At 39.5% G+C, this 20,013-nt stretch overlaps 1 protein-coding gene across 4 annotated transcripts in view; it reads left to right on the plus strand.

The window, feature by feature from the left end:
- Positions 1–9,584, plus strand: part of TAOK3 (TAO kinase 3) — a 184,351-nt gene extending 174,767 nt beyond the window's left edge. For all 4 annotated transcript variants that reach the window (XM_024758478.1, XM_024758477.1, XM_024758480.1 and 1 more), the window contains 3 exons: positions 648–860; positions 7,025–7,207; positions 8,208–9,584. In XM_024758478.1, the coding sequence (XP_024614246.1) occupies positions 648–860; positions 7,025–7,207; positions 8,208–8,369 (558 nt within the window). In that variant the 3' untranslated portion in view covers positions 8,370–9,584. The remainder of the gene's footprint in view (positions 1–647; positions 861–7,024; positions 7,208–8,207) is intronic.
- The last annotated feature ends 10,429 nt before the right edge of the window (positions 9,585–20,013 follow it).

The following is a 20,013-nucleotide window of genomic DNA, read 5'->3' on the forward strand; positions in this document are numbered from 1 at the left end:
CCCTTTATTGATTTTTCAAGGAAACACCGAGCAGTGAGAGATGGCTCATACATTGCCATCCCCTTTCTTACTTGGAAGTGGAGGAAAACAGTTAAAGGGGGAGGGGGAGGGGCAACAAACAATAGAAGACACTGAAGATTTTGACCAGGAAACCACTGAAATAATGAGCAATCTTTTAACAAACTAATCTTCATAGTATTCCAGAGTCTTCTTAGAGTTGTGATCTTGTAACAATTCATTTTTAAAAATCTATTTGTAAATTCAAAACTACTTCTGTTCATTTGATATAAAACCAAAGTATTTTAGGGAGGGTGGGAGGGAGGGAGACGCAAGAGGGAAGAGATATGGGAACACATGTATACGTATAAATGATTCACTTTGTTATAAAGCAGAAAGTAACACACCATTGTGAAGCAATTATACCCCAATAAAGATGTTAAAATAAACAAACAAACAAAACCCAAAGTATTGGTAGAGCTAACACCTGTCTGTGACACATGTATTATTTTCGTTATTACTGACTAGTAACGTGGGTCACTGCACCAAAAGACAGTTGGTCTCAGCACCTATATTGTATCGTGAGAATGGAAGGCTTTCTGTATTTACTAATGTGTCTTTATTTTCCTTTTGTCACTTTTTCTATACAGGCCATGGAAATGCAAATTAAAAAACAGTTTCAGGACACTTGCAAAGTACAGACCAAACAGTATAAAGCACTCAAGAATCACCAGTTGGAAGTTACTCCAAAGAATGAGCACAAAACAATCTTAAAGACACTGAAAGATGAGCAGACGAGAAAACTTGCCATTTTGGCAGAGCAGTATGAACAGAGTATAAATGAAATGATGGCCTCTCAAGCGGTAAGTGGTTAGGTTCGGTGCCACGGCTTCAAGAGCTTTGGGAATCAAGAAAATTCAAGATCCAGCCTTTTGGTCCCAAGATGATTCTTGCGCACATTTAGGATATTGGTGTTTTTCTGCCCAAAGAACTGAAGGAAATGACGACGCTGAATAAAGCCAAGCCAGAGCGGATACTTGCTGGAGTGTGTCTTATAAGATGGAACTTGAGGAATAACATGCTAAATCAGACCTGTGGCACATAGGGACTTTGAGGGCAAGATGTGATAGATATTGCATGTAATATCATACTCTCATTCATCAAAGATCGCACAACTAATGTCAGGCGCAAATGAATAGACACACAGACACATTCATTAGGTAAACTTTTACTAAACATCTGTGCTCAGCCCTCTGCTGGGCTCAGAGATGGAGTGATGAGCTAGAGAGACGGCAGTGGTCCCTTTCCTCACACTTCTGTCAGTCAAGTAAGGAGGTCAGATAATTAAGCAATAAAAATAAAACATAAAAGTGCTTTGAAGTAGTAGGTGACAGAGGCTATGGGAGGAGGAGTAGGAACAACTAGTCTGGTCTAGGGAATGCTTCCCTGCAAGAGCCAAGAAGCATGAAGGAATTTATTGAAGCAAACAGGTTCCATGGAAAAGGGCCTACACACTTTTCCAAAAGATGGATAGTGTACATTTGGGGACTGAAAGAACTTTGATATGAGCCCAAAGTTCAAGGAGGAGGATTGTGGGAGCCCAAAATGGAGACGTCATAAAGGTCTTGGCAGCCAGGGATGGGAGCTTGCCTGGTAATTCAGTGAAGATTTCACAAGGAGATGAATCTTAAAGGGTAATAGTTGATCAGACAAGCAGAAATGGAAAAGTTATTCCTGGCAGACGATACAGTATATATGAAGACTCAAAGGCCTAAAAGAGGATGGCACGTTTGAGAAACAATGAGTAGTTGGTATGGCAGGAGTATAACGGGCAGCTGGTGGATAGTCAGGGGTCAGAGCCTCAAAGCTGGGAGTGTGGACATTATTCTATCAGCAATAGAGAGCTGCTAAAGCCTGTTTTAAGAAGGAAAGTGACAGGATCAGATGTGTGCTATAGAAAGATACTGGCAGTAATGTGGCAAATATAGGTAAGGAGACCTGTTAGGAAGCTATTATAATAGTCCAGGAAAAAAAAAAAATGAAGGCATGAACTAAGAGAGAACATGCTAATGGAAGTGGTGAGAAGGGAGAGAAGGATTTGATAAATATTTACGAGTAGAATAGATAGAACTTAGGGACCAATTTGAGAGGTAGGTTTGATAACAGTGGAACAGGTCATGATTTTACCAAGACAGAAAAATGGAAGGAGGGGTGAGTTTGGATGGATGTCTAGAAGATACTTGACTCATTATCTGAACTCTGTGGGTATCTAGGTAGAGAGGTACAGAGATGGAAATCTGTAGTTCAACAAGGTGTCAGGATTAACATCAAAAAGTTAGTCATTGTTATATGGGGGCAGTTGTAGCTATTCGGAATATCTGAGATCTCCTACGGATAGGAGATAGTATTAAAGAGGAAGAGGACTCAGGACAGAGTTGTGGGCATCAACATTTGAGGGCTGAGTAGAAGGTGGACCAAAGAAGATGAATAGCCAGGGGTCAGAGCCTCAAAAGAGAGTATGTCACAGAAGCCAGAACAAAAGTTTCTAGTTGATGATTTCACATGTTGCAGAGAAACCATTTGGGCCCAGCAGTGGCTTTGTCCATTGTTTGTCACAGACCGTGGAGTGGTGGAAATGGAAGACATTCTAAGTAGATTGAAAACGTGATTATAAAGTGAGATAGAAACTGTAAGTGAGACTGCTTTCCCCAGATTCTTGTCAGTGAAAAAAAGGAGAAAGAGAGCTATAGCTAGAGGAAGAGACAGTTAAAAGAGGTCTTCGATTAATTGGGAAAGGCTTAAACATGCCCTTAGCTGAGGATCGGAGCCAGTGTATTTCATTCATTCATTCATTTATCCAATAAGTATTTATTGAGTGCCTCTACTGTGTCCCAGGCACCCAGGAATACTGTGGTGAATAAGACAGTCATCGATCATGTCTTCATGGAATCTATAGAAGAGTGGAGGAAACAGACGTTGGAGAAGTCTATGTGTAACAGCAGAGCAAGGGCAGTGTGCCCACTGAGTGTAAACCAAGAGAGCTAGGCTGGTCTGGAGAGTCAGGAAAGGCCTCTCAGATACAATGATTATTTAAGCTGCAGTGTAGGGAGCACATTCTAGGCAAAAGGAACTACATTTGTAAAGATGGGAAAGACCATTGCACTTTTAAAGAACTCAAGTCCATTGTGTTTGGAATATAGAGAATGAGGAGGAAACTAACATGAGAATAAGATGAGAGGGGTAAACGGGGACAAGATCATACAGGGGCTTGTAAGCCTTCTTAAGAATTTTGATCTTTATCCTAAAGGCAGTGAGAAGCCATTGAAGAGTATTAAGGAGGAGACTGACATCAAATTTGCATTTTTGAATGATCACTCTGGAGACACGCGGAGAATGGCCTGGGAGATGACAAGCGTGGGTGTAAGGCCATCATTTATAAGGTTGCTGCCTTTACCTGGGTGTGAGGGAGTGGTGGCCAGACTCGAGAGGGGACAGGATGAAGCAGAAAGTGACTCAGTTTGAGAGCTAGGCAGGAGGTGGAACTAGGAGCATTTAGTAACAGACTGAACGGGAGAATGAGATGGTGAGGATGACTCCCAGTCTCTAGTTTGAGCAAAATGGTAGATGGTGCCATTTATCTATATGGTAAAAAAGGAATTGGAGATTGGGAAAGTGGGAAGGGAAATATGGTTAGTTAATATTAACCATGTTGAGCTTGAGGCTGGGAAATATCCAGATGCAGATACCTCGTGTAGAGTGGATAAGCTAGCCTGGACCTCAGAAGAGAAGGCTGAAATAGAGGTGTAGATGTGGGAGTCATTTGCATAAACATGGTAATTGAAGCCTTTGGAATAGATGAGATTCCTTAGGAAGGGCAGTTAGAGGGAGAAGAGTGCCCATGACAAAGTCCTGAGGAACACCCACATGTAATGGCCCAATAAGGTAGGGAGTAGGTGGAAAGGAGGAGAGGGAGGGAAAAACCGAAAGGGTGTGGTGTCTCAGAAAACTAGAGAGTTCTGGAAGGAAGGGGCAGTCCACAATATCAGCTGTCGCTGGGAGGACAGGCAAGATAAGGACCCCTCCAGGGCGGTTATCAGTGACCCTCCTGTGAGCAATAGAAGGGGAGGTGTAGGAACAGAATGAGGAGTGCAGACAGGGCTTAAAGGTAAGGAGAAGGGGAGAGAGTTGGTAGGGACATAAAGGTTGATGGGATTTTGGTTTTGTTCATGTTTGTATTCTCAGCATCTGCTACAATGCCCGGCATACAACAGGTGCTCAATGAATGTTATATAAGATGCGAGAGAACAGGATCAGGAGTATAGGTTCATGATTGCTCTTGAATAAAAGGAAAGAAATAACCCTTCCTTCTGAGGCAGGGAGGAGATAAAAGTACAGATGATAATTACGGCAGTCCTTTACTGCCCGCTTACCACGTGCCAGGCACTGTTGAATTTTATGTGTTATTTCATTTTTGTGAAATCCCTTTGACCTTTGAAGTAGTTACTTTTTTTTTTTTTTTTTGCGGTATGCGGGCCTCTCACTGTTGTGGACTCTCCCGTTGCGGAGCACAGGCTCCGGACGCACAGGCTCAGCGGCCATGGCTCACAGGCCCAGCCACTCCGCGGCATGTGGGATCTTCCCGGACCGGGGCACGAACCCGTGTCCCCTGCATCGGCAGGCGGACTCTCAACCACTGCGCCACCAGGGAAGCCCTGAAGTAGTTACTTTTTTAACCCTAATTTACCTGTGAGGAAACAGGTTTATTGAAGTCAAGTCACTTGCTTAGGGCAAGGGTTGGCAAACTTTTTCTGTAAAGGGGCAGGTGGTAAATATTTTAGGCTTTGTGGACCAACAGAGTCTCTGTCACAACTACTCAACTCAGCTATTGTAGTACAAAAGCAGTCATAGATAATATATAAATGAATGAGCATGTCTGTGTTCCAGGAAAACTTCATTTACAAAAATAGGCAGCAAGCCAGATTTGACTCTTGGTCCATGGTGTACCAACTCTTGACTTAGAGGGTCACTTAGTGGTACGTAGCTAGTGGTGGACCTACGATTTGAACCCTGTTTGGGGAGACCCTGTAAGCCTATATGCCTGGCCACTACTACTAAATTATGCTGCTTCTGTCACATCCTTTTCTTGAGTTTAATCCAATAGAGGGAACAGACACGATATTTACCTATACTTTTATAAAACTTTTTAATGGATTTGGTATGTGCAACTTTGGGGGGTGATGAATACCAAATACTGGAATATCCCCTGATTTCTAGACTGGCACTTCTTTAGAGTCAGAGCTGGTACAGAATAACACAGTTACTGACATTAATAATAGAATGCCAGAAATAAGAGAAGATGGGGGTGTTTTCAGTGGTCTAAATTGCCTGTAGAATGAGCCTCTCACCTACTTGGCCAGGGCTCATAACAATTAACCAAGCCAAGTAGAAAAGAATAGACTTTCATTCCCTTTATTGGTAAGAAACCTCCCATATCAAGAGGGAATCGATAGCAATCTCCTTGGGAGCCAGTAATCCCTTTGGCATTTATCTGTGAAGCTGTTGCGGCTGCAGACTGGCTGTTCATTGTGTCTAGTGTCTCTTCTCCCTTCACCTCTCATTGGGAAATGAGAAGAGCAGCATCCTCTCTAGTGGATTTTAGTGAAAGCTGGTTAGGGCTAATTATTAGAAAGTACCTTGGAAATACGATTCCATTATTTATTTTGTGTTCATTTGACATAGTATATTTCTCCAAAGCACTAAAGAAGACACTATGCAAATAACTTTCTAAAACTATTCTAATAACATTTCAAAAAGTCATAACTATCGAGATATTAAGAAATGTTATTGTCACAAATTGTACAGAAGAGGGAAGGCAGCCTAAGGTGGAGAATAGGTATCTTGGCAAAGTGGTCTCAATGGAAACATGCGGATATACTCAGGGTAGACAGACTAATTCAAGGGTTCTAATCTCATAGTTCCCAGCTGAACTGAGGGCCTGCTAAATCTAGACCAAACCAAGTCTGGTGGGACAGGAGGGTCTTCATCCCTGAACACAGTCCTGCTAATGGCCCTAAATCTTCAACTGTGCTCATTGAAAGGCTGGCATTTCTGCTGGCTGGCTTGGTCCATTCCCCACACAGGATCAGTATCCTGGTGTGTAATACAAAGTACAGGTGCTACAGGGAGCAAGGGAAAAACTTTATCTGGATTTCACTGCTTCAAACCAGAATACACCCCGTAAGATTATCAAGGCTACCTTCTGTGGGGAAGAAATTTTGAACCACTTGAGTTTTAGATGGCTGGCCATAAGGATAAAGTAAAGCCAATGTTATAGGGACCAACTTTACTTGCTAGGAGCGTAATGGTACTGTGGTATTCCTCAAATGTTATGGAGATTGGACTCATTTTTTTTAGCGCTAAGGATATCTAAATGTATAATGGTTTGGGGGTTAAAGATACGTAAATATGGAAATGGTTAGTCAAAATAGTGATAACACCGGCTATTTACTGACCCTTTGGTATACATCAAGAACTATGCCTGGGATTTTATATGAATTCTTTCATTTAATTCTCATACCAGTCTTAGACAATAGGAACTATTATTGTTATTTTCTTGAGATGAAGAAAATGAGACTTGGAGATGTTAATTAACTTGCCGAGGTAACACACCTAAGTGAATGGTGGGGCTGGAATTCCAGCTCAGGAGTTTGCCTCCAAAGCCCACAGGCTTAATTACTGGAGTGTGGAGCCTTCCTGACTCCTGCTAGTGTGGTTTTAAGAAAACCAGTTTTCCTTAAGAATGTTTTTGTTTTCTTAAGAATGTTTTAAGAAAAGGAAGTGTTTTTAGAACTTTGTAGCCCATTGGGCAGAATGTACTATTTTTGATTCCTAACTCTGAAAGTACCCCCCACCGGGCATCTGTTTTTCTGAGAGACCTGTTTCAGCCCAAACAAGGAAGCATCTTCCAGTAGTCACCAAGTTCTGTAAGGTAGGAGCGAATCACAGTGTATGTCTTCTGTGCCCGCAGTTACGGCTAGATGAGGCTCAAGAAGCAGAATGCCAGGCCTTGAGGCTACAGCTCCAGCAAGAAATGGAGCTGCTCAATGCCTACCAGAGCAAAATCAAGATGCAGACAGAGGCACAGCATGAACGTGAGCTCCAGAAGCTAGAGCAGAGGGTGTCTCTGCGCAGAGCACATCTTGAGCAGAAGGTATGAGCGTGTTGTCAAGGGTCCTGTACCGCTGGGTAGAGGACGGGCGTGGCTCTGCCTGTGTACCGGGCGATTTAACAAAGGCGCTGTTCCACTCATACCTGCTTTGATAATCCTAGTGCCCTGAGAGGTAGGCATAGTCCCCATTCCACAGACAGGACACTGAGGCTCAAAAGGCTTAATTAAGTTACTTGCATAAATCTGATCCCACAGCCTAAGTTCTCTCTATTATATTACTCTGCTCGGGAACCTTCCACCTTCACGGGTTACTGGGTAGTTGATCTGACGTATGAAAGGTACTGTGAGTTGATAGCGTGGCCCCTAAATGTCGTGAGGCCAAATACAGATTTGGTTTTTATTCTCAGCTATTTCTAAACCAAAAGAAATCACCAGCAGGGCTCTTTAAAAAAAATTAAAATGAAGAGAGGCTGATATTGCCATACATAATAAATGTTATCAGAATTGAAATATTCATTGCCTTAGATATTGCTGAGGAATATGAAGTAGAAAAGATGTCATAAAGCATCTCAGAGCTGTTAAGCATGTATTTGCTTAACCAGTTATTCGTGCTTTCTTCTGGTAGTTCCCAGAGATCAACGTGAGAGACTATTTTCCTGCTCTAGAACTAAATTGCTAATGACCCAGGGGGCTTTGGGCTCTCTCTGGGAAAGCAGCACAGCTTAATTGTGCTTGAGTGTCTTTTAGCTTCTCCCGAGCCATCTCCTGCTGAGACAGGACAGTGACCTAGATCGGCCCAGCTGCTTGGCTTGCTAGAATGGCAGTGCTGGCCCCAGGTGGCCCCAAACATTTTTATTCTTGTGAGAAAGTTTTAAATGTGATGGATTAGACACACAACATTTATCACAGGACTCTCCCAGCCTGCCCCAGACTAGTTTACTCTTAGTTCCTGCGTGTGTCATCTGTGTGCATGTTATGTGTATATATATATGCCTGTTGGGAACTCCTTTCCATTAAGAACTGTTCATTGTGCTTATTTCAGATTGAAGAAGAGCTGGCTGCCCTTCAGAAGGAACGCAGCGAGAGAATAAAGTACCTATTGGAAAGGCAAGAGCGAGAGATTGAAACTTTTGACATGGAGAGCCTCAGAATGGGATTTGGGAATTTGGTTACATTAGATTTTCCTAAGGAGGACTATAGATGAGATTAAATTTTTTTGCCATTTACAGAAAAAAAAATAAGAAAGAAAGAAAACAAAAAATTCAGACCCTGCAAAACCACATTCCCCATTTTAACGGGCGTTGCTCTCACTCTCTCTCTCTCTCTTACTCTTACTGACATCGTGTCGGACTAGTGCCTGTTTATTCTTACTCCATCAGGGGCCCCCTTCCTCCCCCCTCCCGTGTCAATTTTCAGTGCTGGCTGAAACCTGGCCATCTCTTCTATTCATAGTACACGTCACAGTATCGATGTGATTCAAAATGTTTCAGTGAAAACTTTGGAGACAGTTTTAACAAAACCAATAAACCAACAACAACAAAAAAGTGGATGTATATTGCTTTAAGCAATCACTCATTACCACCAATCTGTGAAAGTAAAGCAAAAAAAAATAATAATAATAATAATAAATGCCAAGGGGGAGAGAGACACAATATCCGCAGCCTTACACCTTAACTAGCTGCTGCATTATTTTATTTTATTTTATTTTTTTGGTATTTATTCATCAGGAATTAAAAAAAAAACAAAGTTTTATTAAAGATTGAAAATTTGATACATTTTACAGAAACTAATTGTGATGTACATATCAGTGGTGACATATTAATACTTTTTTGGGGAATGGGGGGTGGGTGGGGTGAAGAGATCTTGTGATTTTTAAGAACCTGCTGGCAAGAGTTTAACTTGTCTTGAGCATATTCTGATTGTATCATAATCATTTTCTGCTGTTGCAGAGGATGTGAATACACTTAAGGAGCTCACAGAATCCCAGTAGCACAAATTGGGCTTTGGCAAATCGTGTATTTTGTGTATAGAAGGAATTTAAGGAGAGGTATTACTTATTTTCATATTGTATTTTAACTGTTTCTCTGATCAAATTTTTTTACTCCCTCCTCCCAGTCCTCCCCACCTCCCTCCTTTTCCAATTCAGTATTTGGAGTTCAACACTGTCTCTCAATCAGATCATCTTGATCTTTTTTCTTTATTTCCCTGCCCCTCCCTAAGTCCCATATCTTGGTCATAAATATTGCATTATTCACACTTTCAAACTGTGTATTTTCTTACAATAAAAAATGATGAAAAAAAAAAGGCTTTACTTCTTTTGCATGCACTTTAAAAAACAAAACATTTTTCAGGTTCCAAGGAAGAGCATGATAACTGTCAGAGCTTTTAATTATATTTGTAAATAAAAGTGTTCATCACATTGCCTTGCTGTGTTATTGTAGCAGGAAGTTTCCCTTCTAGGTTCATCAACTCCTAATGCAGAGGGAGAGCTGCCCTCCAGAAGCTGTTCTCCATGGCCCCTCAAGAAGAACCATTCAAGATTTTCAGGTAAAGCCGCATCTTCCAAGTTCTTCTGCAGGGCTGAAGATGGGGTTGCACTGTCTGAAGTGGTCAACTGCACCTTTTTACCCTTAAGAATAGAAGGTGGCACATGTGTGCGCGTGCACACACACACGTGCACCCACAATGCACCAGTCCTAGGAGCATGTATTGCTGAGAGAAGTGAGGCACCTTAAAGAAAAGCAGGCTATGAAGAAGACATTATAACCAAATTTTTGAAATGATCCTACTGTAATAGTAGATTCCCCCACCCCTCATAGTCAGGTTTTATTAGAATAGCTTTATGTACATGACAATGAGGTAGTAAAATCTGTAACTTCTAGGAAACGGTTTTGGGGTCGAGACAATCTCAGTAAGATCTCATTCTCTTAGGGTTCTGAGTCCTAGTCATTGAAAATTGATCTCTAGCATGATGACTTGAAGATCACAGTTGAATTCTACAGGATATTCAGTCATCACAGACAAATGTGAGGAGTCATGTTCACTGTGATAGACTAACCCAGAGAGGTATACTCCAGAACTCACAAAATGATTATTAACATGGGCTAACCCCAACCGTAAAGGCTTTAATAGTTAACACCCAGTTTTCTGAGCAGCTTAGGTCGTTAAAGTTTCCATATTAGGTACATCAGAAAGTAATATTGGAAAGGACTCATAATTATCCATGAAAAATAGATAACCTTTATTGCATTATGCTTACGATGTGATAGAACTCTACACTAAGCATTTTGTAGATGAGGAAATAAGCTCAGACCAGGGTAAATGGAGTGGAGTCTGAATCGAGACCTGTCCAATTTCTGAACCCACACACCTAAGAATAGTCACACTGCCACTCAAAAGGACATTAAATAATCAGTAAGAAAAACTTCTTGTAGTTTATTTCATCCACTTCTGTCTGTAGTGAAAACTGTCTAGCTAGCTTGTGTAAAGGCCTTATGTTTGTGAGATTATAGGTGCTGATCTTTATAAAAGTTCCCTCTCCACAAGTTTGTCAGTGATGTGTCCAAGGTAGAGTTATCAGAAGGAATGTGGGTTTGTGCTCCTGACACCTGGTACAGACTAAGTCTTCCAACTCCTTCTAGTACCTGAGGCAGTGAGAATAGACAGGAACCAGAATAGTAGCAAGAGAACAGGTATAAAAGAAGTACTGGGACGGGAGCAGAGAGCCATTGTCTGGTATTATTCCAGCATATACAAAACTCCCCTGAGTTAAAAGAATTGTTATAGGTTTGTCATAAATATCATAATGGCTGCTTACCTTTGATTTGCAACTATTCATTCAATGAATATTTACTGCGTACTTTATATGTCAGGTACAATGCCAGATGCTTAAGCTCTGTCAGTGTATCTCAAACAGGTAAAGATCCTCACCCTAATGGAGCTTACATTAGAGGTAGGAGGAAAATGGTAACACATAATAATTATAATTTTAAATGATCTTACATGGTAATAAGTGCTATAGATAAAGGAAAAAGGAAAGAGTAAGGGGGGTCAGAAGTGCGAGGAGCGGCATACATTCAGCTAATTCATTCAGGAAATATTTATTGAGCATCTACTGTGTCTGGGGATGTAGTAGTAAGTAAGATGGATAGGGTCACTACTCTGCTGAAACTCATGGTTTAAATCTCCACTGAAAGACGTAAATAAGCAGTGGACTAATTTAATCAACAGCGGGCAAAGACAAGCCATTACAATGCAAATGCTGGGTGCCACCAGGAGTTTAAAGGAACTGAAACAATTACAGTCATAGGGAATATCAGAGAATACTTACCAGTGATGTCTAATTCACAGCAAAAATTTACTTACTGAATTTACCACTGACTGTAAATATTTGATTAAATATTGAAAAAAGTATTCCTGGGCAACTGGAAACGTGCCCATGTAAGAATTCGGTATACCTCTCTGATTTTAATTTAGCAATAAATTTTGCCATAGAAATGATAAAACATAAAAAAAATGTTTTGTTGTTCTAGTTTGGCATAGCTGTGTGCTTTTCCTGCTGATTACAACTAAAAAGTAGACAAAAATGCAAAAGCAACTATCTGAGGATACTGAGAAATAAAAGCAGGTGGATTGTGGAGAAGCAACCTAGACAGAGGAATGAAGGCAAAATAAAACCATTCTCAGATGAAGAAAAATTAAGAGAATTCATTGCCACCAGACCTAATGTACAAGAAATGCTAAAGGAAGTTCCTCATACTGAAGGGAAATGATACATGAAGGAAACTTGGATCTCTGGGAATGAAGGAAGAGCAACAAATGGTAAATATCTAGATAAATATAAAAAAGTTTTCCCTCTTATAGTCTTTAAAATACATTGAAATATATACATATATATACACTTTGTTGAAAGCAATAAACATTGTCTGGGGAAGGTTTCACTGTATGTAAATACAATCCATATGACAATTATAACTTAAAGGTTGGGGATTAAAGGACCCATATGGTTGCCATGCTTCTGCATTTTACATGAAATGATATAATTCTTATTTTAAGCAGACCATGAAAAATTAGTTATGTATATTTTTAACTCCTAGAACAACTTGCCAAAAAGAAAATGCAAAGAAGTAATAGCCAAAAATCTAGGTCATGAATTAAAATATTCAAATAATCCAAAAGAAGGCAGTAAAGGGAGAACAGAGATACAAAGAAAAAGAGGGACAAGCAGAAAACAAAATGGTAGACCTAAATCCCACCATATCAATAATTACATTAAATATTTACAGAGTGGATAAAAAAAGGACCATACACTGCCTATGAGAGACAGACTAAATATAAAGACACATAAGTTGAAAGTACAGTCATCCCTCAGTATCTACAAGGCATTGGTTCCAGGACCCCTGTAGATACCGAAACCCATGAATGCTCAAGTCCCTTACATAAAATAGTGTAGTATTGGCATACAACCACACATCTACCCATATACTTTTTAACATCTTTATTGGAGTATAATTGCCCCACAATGCTGTGCCAGTCTCCGCTGCACAACAAAGTGAATCAGCCATACATATACATATATCCCCATATCCCCTCCCTCTTGCATCTCCCTCCCACCCTCCCATCCCACCCCTCTAGGTGGTCACAAAGCACCGAGCTGATCTCCCTGTGCTATGCGGCTGCTTCCCACTAGTTATGTTTTACATTTGGTAGTGTATACATGTCAGTGCTGCTCTCTCACTTCGTCCCTATCTATATACTTTGAATCATTTCTAGATCACTTCTAATACCTAATACAATGTAAATGCTGATATCAGCACATGGCAAATTCAAGTTATCAGCACATGGCAAATTCGAGTTTTGCTTCTTGGAACTTTATGGAATTTTCTTTAAAGTATTTTCAACCTGCAGTTGGTTGAATCTGCATATGCAGAACCCACAGAAATGGAGGGCTGACTGTAAATGGATGGAAAGAGTACCATGCAAATAGTAAAGCATAAGAACGCTGGAGTGCTATTTTATTTATTTATTTATTTGGCTATGTCAGGTCTTCATTGCGTGCGGGCTTCTCTCTAGTTGTGGCGCATGGGCTCCAGGGCACATGGGCTCTGTAGTTGTGGTGCGCAGGCTTCAGAGCACATGGGCTCTGTTTTGTGGCACATGGGCTCTCTCACTGAGGCGCGCAAGTAGTTGTGGCATGCAGGCTTTGTTGCCCATCGGCATGTGGGATCTTAGTTCCCCAACCAGGGATTGAACCCAGGTCCCCTGCATTGGAAGGTGAATTCTTTACCACTGGACCACCAGGGAAGTCAGTGAAGTGCTATTTGAATATCAACTAAAATGGACTTCAAGACAAAGAGTATTATCTAAGATAAAAGACACTAATAATGAGAAAAGGAATCATTTATCAAGAAAACATAATATTAAATAGAGAAATAGACAACAAAATTATAGTAGGAGAATGTTAACTCCCCTCTCTCAGCAATTGATACTACAGACACAAAAATAAGAAAAGACACAGATCTGAACAACACTATCAACCACCTTGATTTAACTGACATTTATAAAACATCCACAAGCCAGAATACACATTCTTTTCAAATATACATTATGTTCACCAAGTTAGACCATATGCTGGGCCATATAAAATACTCTCTGACCGAAAAGAATTTTTTAAAAATTAATTACAATAAAATATCTAAGAATAAAATATCTAGAAATTAACACACTTCAAAATAAGCCATAGGCCAAAATGAAATCACATATGAAAATAGAAAATATTTTGAACTGAATGACAAATACATCAAATTGTGAGATGCAGATAAAGCAGTCCTTGGAAACTTAAGCTTTAAATGCTTATATTAGAAATCAACGAACTAAAGTTCCACTTTAAGAAACTAGAAAATGTTGAGCATAGCAAACCCAAAGTATGTATAAAGAAAGAAATACTGGGCTTCCCTCGTGGCGCAGTGGTTGAGAATCCGCCTGCCAATGCAGGGGACACGGGTTTGAGCCCTGGTCTGGGAAGATCCCACATGCCATGGAGCAACTAGGCCCGTGAGCCACAACTACTGAGCCTGCGCGTCTGGAGCCTGTGCTCCACAACAAGAGAGGCCGCGATAGTGAGAGGCCCACGCACCGTGATTAAGAGTGGCCCCCACTTGCCGCAACTAGAGAAAACCCTGGCACAGAAACGAAGACCCAACACAGCCAAAAATAAAATAAAAAAACACCATCCCTTCCCCTCTACTACCACTTCACTCCACCCTTATAAAAAAAAAAGAAAGAAGAAAGAAATACTAAAGAGCATAAATCAACTAAATAGAAGATAAACTACCCAAGCCAAAAGCTTATTCTTTGAAAAGAGCAACAAAATTGACAAATTTCTATGGGCTTCCCTGGTGGCGCAGTGGTTGAGAGTCCCGCCTGCCGATGCAGGGGACACGGGTTCGTGCCTCACTCCGGGAAGATCCCACGTGCCGCGGAGCGGCTAGGCCCGTGAGCCATGGCCGCTGAGCCTGCGCGTCTGGAGCCTGTGCTCCGCAACGGGAGAGGCCACAACAGTGAGAGGCCCGCGTACCAAAAAAAAAAAAAAAAAAAAAAAGAGTGAAAGGAGAGTTATCACCACAGATCCTACAGACAATAAAAGGATAATGAGAAAAAATTATGAGTAGCTTTATGGCAACAAATTTGACAACCTAGATGAAATAGATTTACTTCTTGAAAAATACAATTTAACCAAAATTGACACAAGGAGAGAAACTGCATAGTCCTATATCTATTTAAAAATTTTGAATTTGTCATATAAAAAATTTCCCAAACAAAAAACTCCAATTCCAGACAGTTTCACTGTTAAAGTCTACCAACATTCAAGGAAGAAATAACACAAACCTTTGCAAAACATAAAGAAGGGAGGATCACTACCCAACTTGTTTTATGTATATGTGTAATATCAAAACCTGATGAAGACTTTACAAAAAAAGAAAATTATAGATGACTAACCCTCATGAGTATGGACACAAAATGCTTAACACAATTTAGTAAATCAAATCTAGCAATATTTTAAAAGATCAGTAGTACACAATGAACAAGTAAGGTTTATCTCAAAAATACAAAGTTGGTTTGACGTTTAAAAATGTAGTCAACATATTAAAAGAATAAGTGGGAAGCCCATATAATCATTTCAATAGATGCAGAAAAAGCATTTGACAAAAATTCAACATCCACTCATATTTAAAACATACAAACAAACATACCTCCCAGCAAACTAGGAATAGTAGGAGATATCCTCAAACTGAAAAGGGCATCTACAAAAACCTATAGCTAATTTTATACTTAATAGTGAAAGACTGAAATGTTTCCACCTGAGATCAAAATCAAGGCAAAAATACCCACTTTCACCACTTGTATTTATCATTATTCTGGAGGGCCTACCCATTAAATAAGGCAAGAAAAGGAAATAAAAGATTAGAAAAGTAAAATTGTCCCTGTTTGCAGATGATATATCTGTTTACAAAGAATCTACAAAACTACTAGAGCTAATAAATGAATTTAGCAAGTTCACAGGATCCAAGGTTAATATACAAAATCAACTATTATTTTATACTAGAAGCACTCAGTGGGAAAATGAAGTTTAAAAAATTGCATTCACAGTTGTTACATTTACATGCCAGAAAGTACCTAGAAAGAAATCTAAAAGAGTTCTAAGATCTCTACACCAGGAAAAAACAAAAACCACAAGAAGTTGCTGAAAGAAATTTAAAAGAACCTAAATACATTTTAAAAATATATACTATGTACATGGGTAGGAAGACTTAATATTGTTAAGATGTCTATTCTCCCCAAATTAATCTATAGATTCAATGCAATCCCAATAAAAATTCCAGCAAGACTTCTTGTAGAGATGGACAAACTGATCCTAAAATGTGTATGTTAATACAAACAACATAGAATAACCACAGCAAATTTTAAAAAGGTGAACAAAATTTAAGGACTTAGTCTGCTTGATTTCAAGACCTGCTATAAAGCTACAGTAATCAGGGCACTTTGGTATTGGCAAAAAGATAGACATAGAACAATGGGACAATACAGACAGTTCAGAAATAGATGAATACATTTGGTCAAGTGCTTTTGTTTTTTTGGGTTTTTTTTAATAAATGAGCTAAGACAATTCAATGAAGAGAGGAAAATCTTTTCAACAAATGGTACTGGGTCAACTGGACATCCATGTGGGGAACACTGAACACTGACCCTTATCTCACTGTCCACAAAAATTAATTCAAAATGGATGGTAGACTCAAGTAAAGAATCTAAAATTATAAAACTTCTAGAAGAAAATGAGAAAATCTTTGTGAGCTTGGACTAGGCAAAAGTTTCTTAGAAAAAGTAGGAACCATGAAAGATTTACTTTTTTACTTTTATCAAAATAAAAATTGTTTGCTCTTCAAAAGACACCATTAAGTCAAAAAGGCAAGCCACAAGCTGACCAGGAGTATATCCACAACACATTTATCAGGCAAAGATTTGTATCAGGGTATATATAAGACTCTTACAACTCATTCGTTTGAAGACAAACGCAATAAGAAAGTGAGCAAAAGATGTGAACACTTTCCAAAAGATGACATACAAATGACCAATAAGCACAATGGAAAGATGCTCAACATCAAAAGTCATCAGGGAAATGCAAACTAAAACCACAATGAGATAACACTATACATCCATTAAAATGTTAAAAAAAATACAAGTTTTGTTGAGTATGTGGAGCAAATGAAACTCAAAGTAAAATGGCACACCTACTTCTGAAGACAGTTTGGCAGTTTCTTAGAAAGTTAAACACACTTAACATACAATCCAGCAACCCCACTTCTAGGTTTCTACACAAGAAATGAAAATTTCTAGGTTGACATAGAAACCTATACGTGTATTCATAGCAGCTTTGTCATAGCAAAAATAACTAGAAAACCCTCAAATGTCCATCACCAGTTGAATGGACAAATTGTATACAATGGATAATACTCAGCAATAAAAATGAACTGTTGCTACATGCAACAATATGGATGAATCTCAAAAGCCAAGCAAGAAAAAAGGAGTATGTACTATATGATTCCACTTCTGTAAAATTCTAGAAAATGCAAACTATAGTGACAGAAAGATCAGTAGTTAACTTGTGATAGGGTTAGAAGGAGGGATGAAATACAGAGATGTAAGGAAGCTTTTGGAGGTATGGAATTGTTTAATCTTGATTTGGGTGATGGTTTCTTGGTATATACATATGTAAAACATCAAATTATATGCTTAAATATGTGCAACCTAATGTACTTCGATTATATTCCAATAAAGTTGAAAAAATAAATATTCTACTTGTTCACAGGTTAAGCAGGGAGCTTATCAAGGTAGAATCCCAGAGATGGCCCTAACAGTACTTTCAGAAATGTGATCTTAAGACGATTGTAAATTTTTTAGTCCATTTGAGTTTCTTCAAGGAAAAGGTACAATTAGGCCAGGGATCGGAGATAAGAGTAGGGTAAGAAATTAAAAATCTAAGATATAAATTCCTGAGTGGAAGGGACACCAGACTAAGAAGGAGGTTAGCTTCCTGATATTTATGGTCATCAGAATTAGGGAATTGATGAATGAGCTTTAGAGAGCTCTGTAAAAACTCAGTTTTTTGTGGGAACTTCCCTGGCGGTACAGTGGTTAGGACTCCACGCTCCCAATGTAGGGGGTGTGGGTTCAATCCCTGGTCATGGAACTAGGATCCCGCATGCTGTGGGGTTCAGCCAAAAAATAGAAAACAAAAAAACTCAGTTGTTTGTGAATTTTTGTAGAAGTATACATTTGGGAAAGGGGAGAAGGAACTTTTATGGCATGGTAAATGGATATAAAGAAGTCCATGCTCCCTAAACTTGACAGCCCCTTACGATTATTCATTCAACTGATGGTCACTGAGACTTCGATATATGCTGGACATACGTCCGGTGCTGGAGGTATTGAGCAGGACACTGGTTGTCCTTGCCTTTATAAAGGGTCCAGGCTAATAGAGGAGATAAACATCAAATTAAAAATTATACACATATACATATTTTAAAATTAGTTTTAATGTTTCAACAGAATGGTGTAGGAGAATCTTACCTATTTAGGGAAGGATTCCCTGAAGGTCAGTTAAGGGATACCTAAAGGGCGAATGGGATATTGTCAAAGAAAGTGGAATAAGGTTCCAGGCAGCACTTGTAAAGGACCAAATCTGTAAGCAGTCCGCCTTGTCAAGGGACTGAGAGGCAGCCAGCAAGTTTGGAGTTTAACGAGAAGACAACCGCAGGAAGCTAGAGAGGAAAATGGGGGTCAGGTCATATGGAGCCTTATAGGCCATTTAAGGATCTGATCTCCCTCCCAGAGCAGCTGCAAAGTGCTGAAAGGTTTTAAGTGGACACTGAGGCTGTTTGACTTTGCACCAGTTTAAGAACAGAGGCCCTTTGCTCCCTGACCCAGATGAGGATTTAGGGCAGTACCATCACATTTAAATATTAAAGAGATACCAATCCTGTGTTTCTGAGATCTGGTCTTAGCGTCTGTGTTAATCAGGGATTAATTCAGGGCCTCCTGAGTAATTGCCATGTTTGATATATTTTCTGCCATGAAGTCAGAATGATGAGCAGTTCCCAAGGGTCCAGACTTGTTAGAAATGCTGGGCTCTGGCAGGGCTGCTAAAGTTACACCGTGATACAGAACAGCCTCCTGTGTCTCATCATTCTAAACCCTACACTTTTGGTAAACGTATAGCCTTGAGGAAAGCAGGGCCATTTGTAGACATGGTTCCTGTATGTCAATCAGGTCAAGTTAATCATTTATGTGTATTAATTCACTTAATCTCAACAAAAGATCATTTTGTGGTTCTCCAACAACCCTGCGAGCTAAATAAGGCAGATTAATGATTCCCCCTCACCCATTTTTTCACATGAGGAGGCTGAGCCTCAAAGGGAATTTGTGTGCAAGTGGGTGTGGCGGTTATGAGCTGGGCTCTGAGGCCAGAGCTACATTCAGAACCAGAATCATCCACTTCCTAGCTGGGAGTCCTTGGGCAAGTTCTGGTCTCCTTCCAATTTACTAGGTGAAACAGGGTATCCCCTTGCTTCTAAGGTTATTAATATATCTTTTTATGTGAACTTCCTGTGTATATACTTCACCTTTTTGGTTGGGTGGCTGAACTTCTGTACCTGTTTTAAACAAGGAAACTAATAGATTACTAAAATTCCTCATTAATCTTTAGACTCTGTGACTAAAAAAATACTGTGGTTAGCAGATTAAAAGTCTCAAGGAAAACAGGAGTTTAGAGAAAAAGAATAAACTATTTTAAATATACATAAATATCAAATTGTCCAAATGTTTAAAGTTTGAGAAGACTGGTAAGAGGATGGAAAAGCAGGTGCTTACATATACCACTGACATGAATAAAATCAGTGTGATCTTTTTGGAGGGTGATTTGTCAGTATCAAAACTGAAAATGTATATACCCTTTGACCTGATGTCAATGCTAGGAATCTACCCCACTAAATTACTCGCAAAAGAGTTTTATACACATAGAAAAATGTTTGCTGAAGCACTCTTTATAATAGCAAATAACCAGAAATAATCTAACCACAGCAGGGGACTAGTTAATTATGGCACATCTATAAAATAGATTATTTGTTCAAAATAACATGAACTGTGGTGACCTGTAATCTGAATATATATGACATGAAGGTACATTAGTTGGGGGGAAACAGTGCAGAACAACGTATACCAGTATGCAAGACTATAATTTTTAAAGGATAAATGTGCAGACATATGCTGATACGAATCTTTATATTTGCTTC

Source organism: Neophocaena asiaeorientalis, unplaced genomic scaffold (assembly GCF_003031525.2).
Source record: "Neophocaena asiaeorientalis asiaeorientalis breed wild unplaced genomic scaffold, Neophocaena_asiaeorientalis_V1.1 scaffold77, whole genome shotgun sequence".
NCBI lineage: Eukaryota > Metazoa > Chordata > Mammalia > Artiodactyla > Phocoenidae > Neophocaena > Neophocaena asiaeorientalis.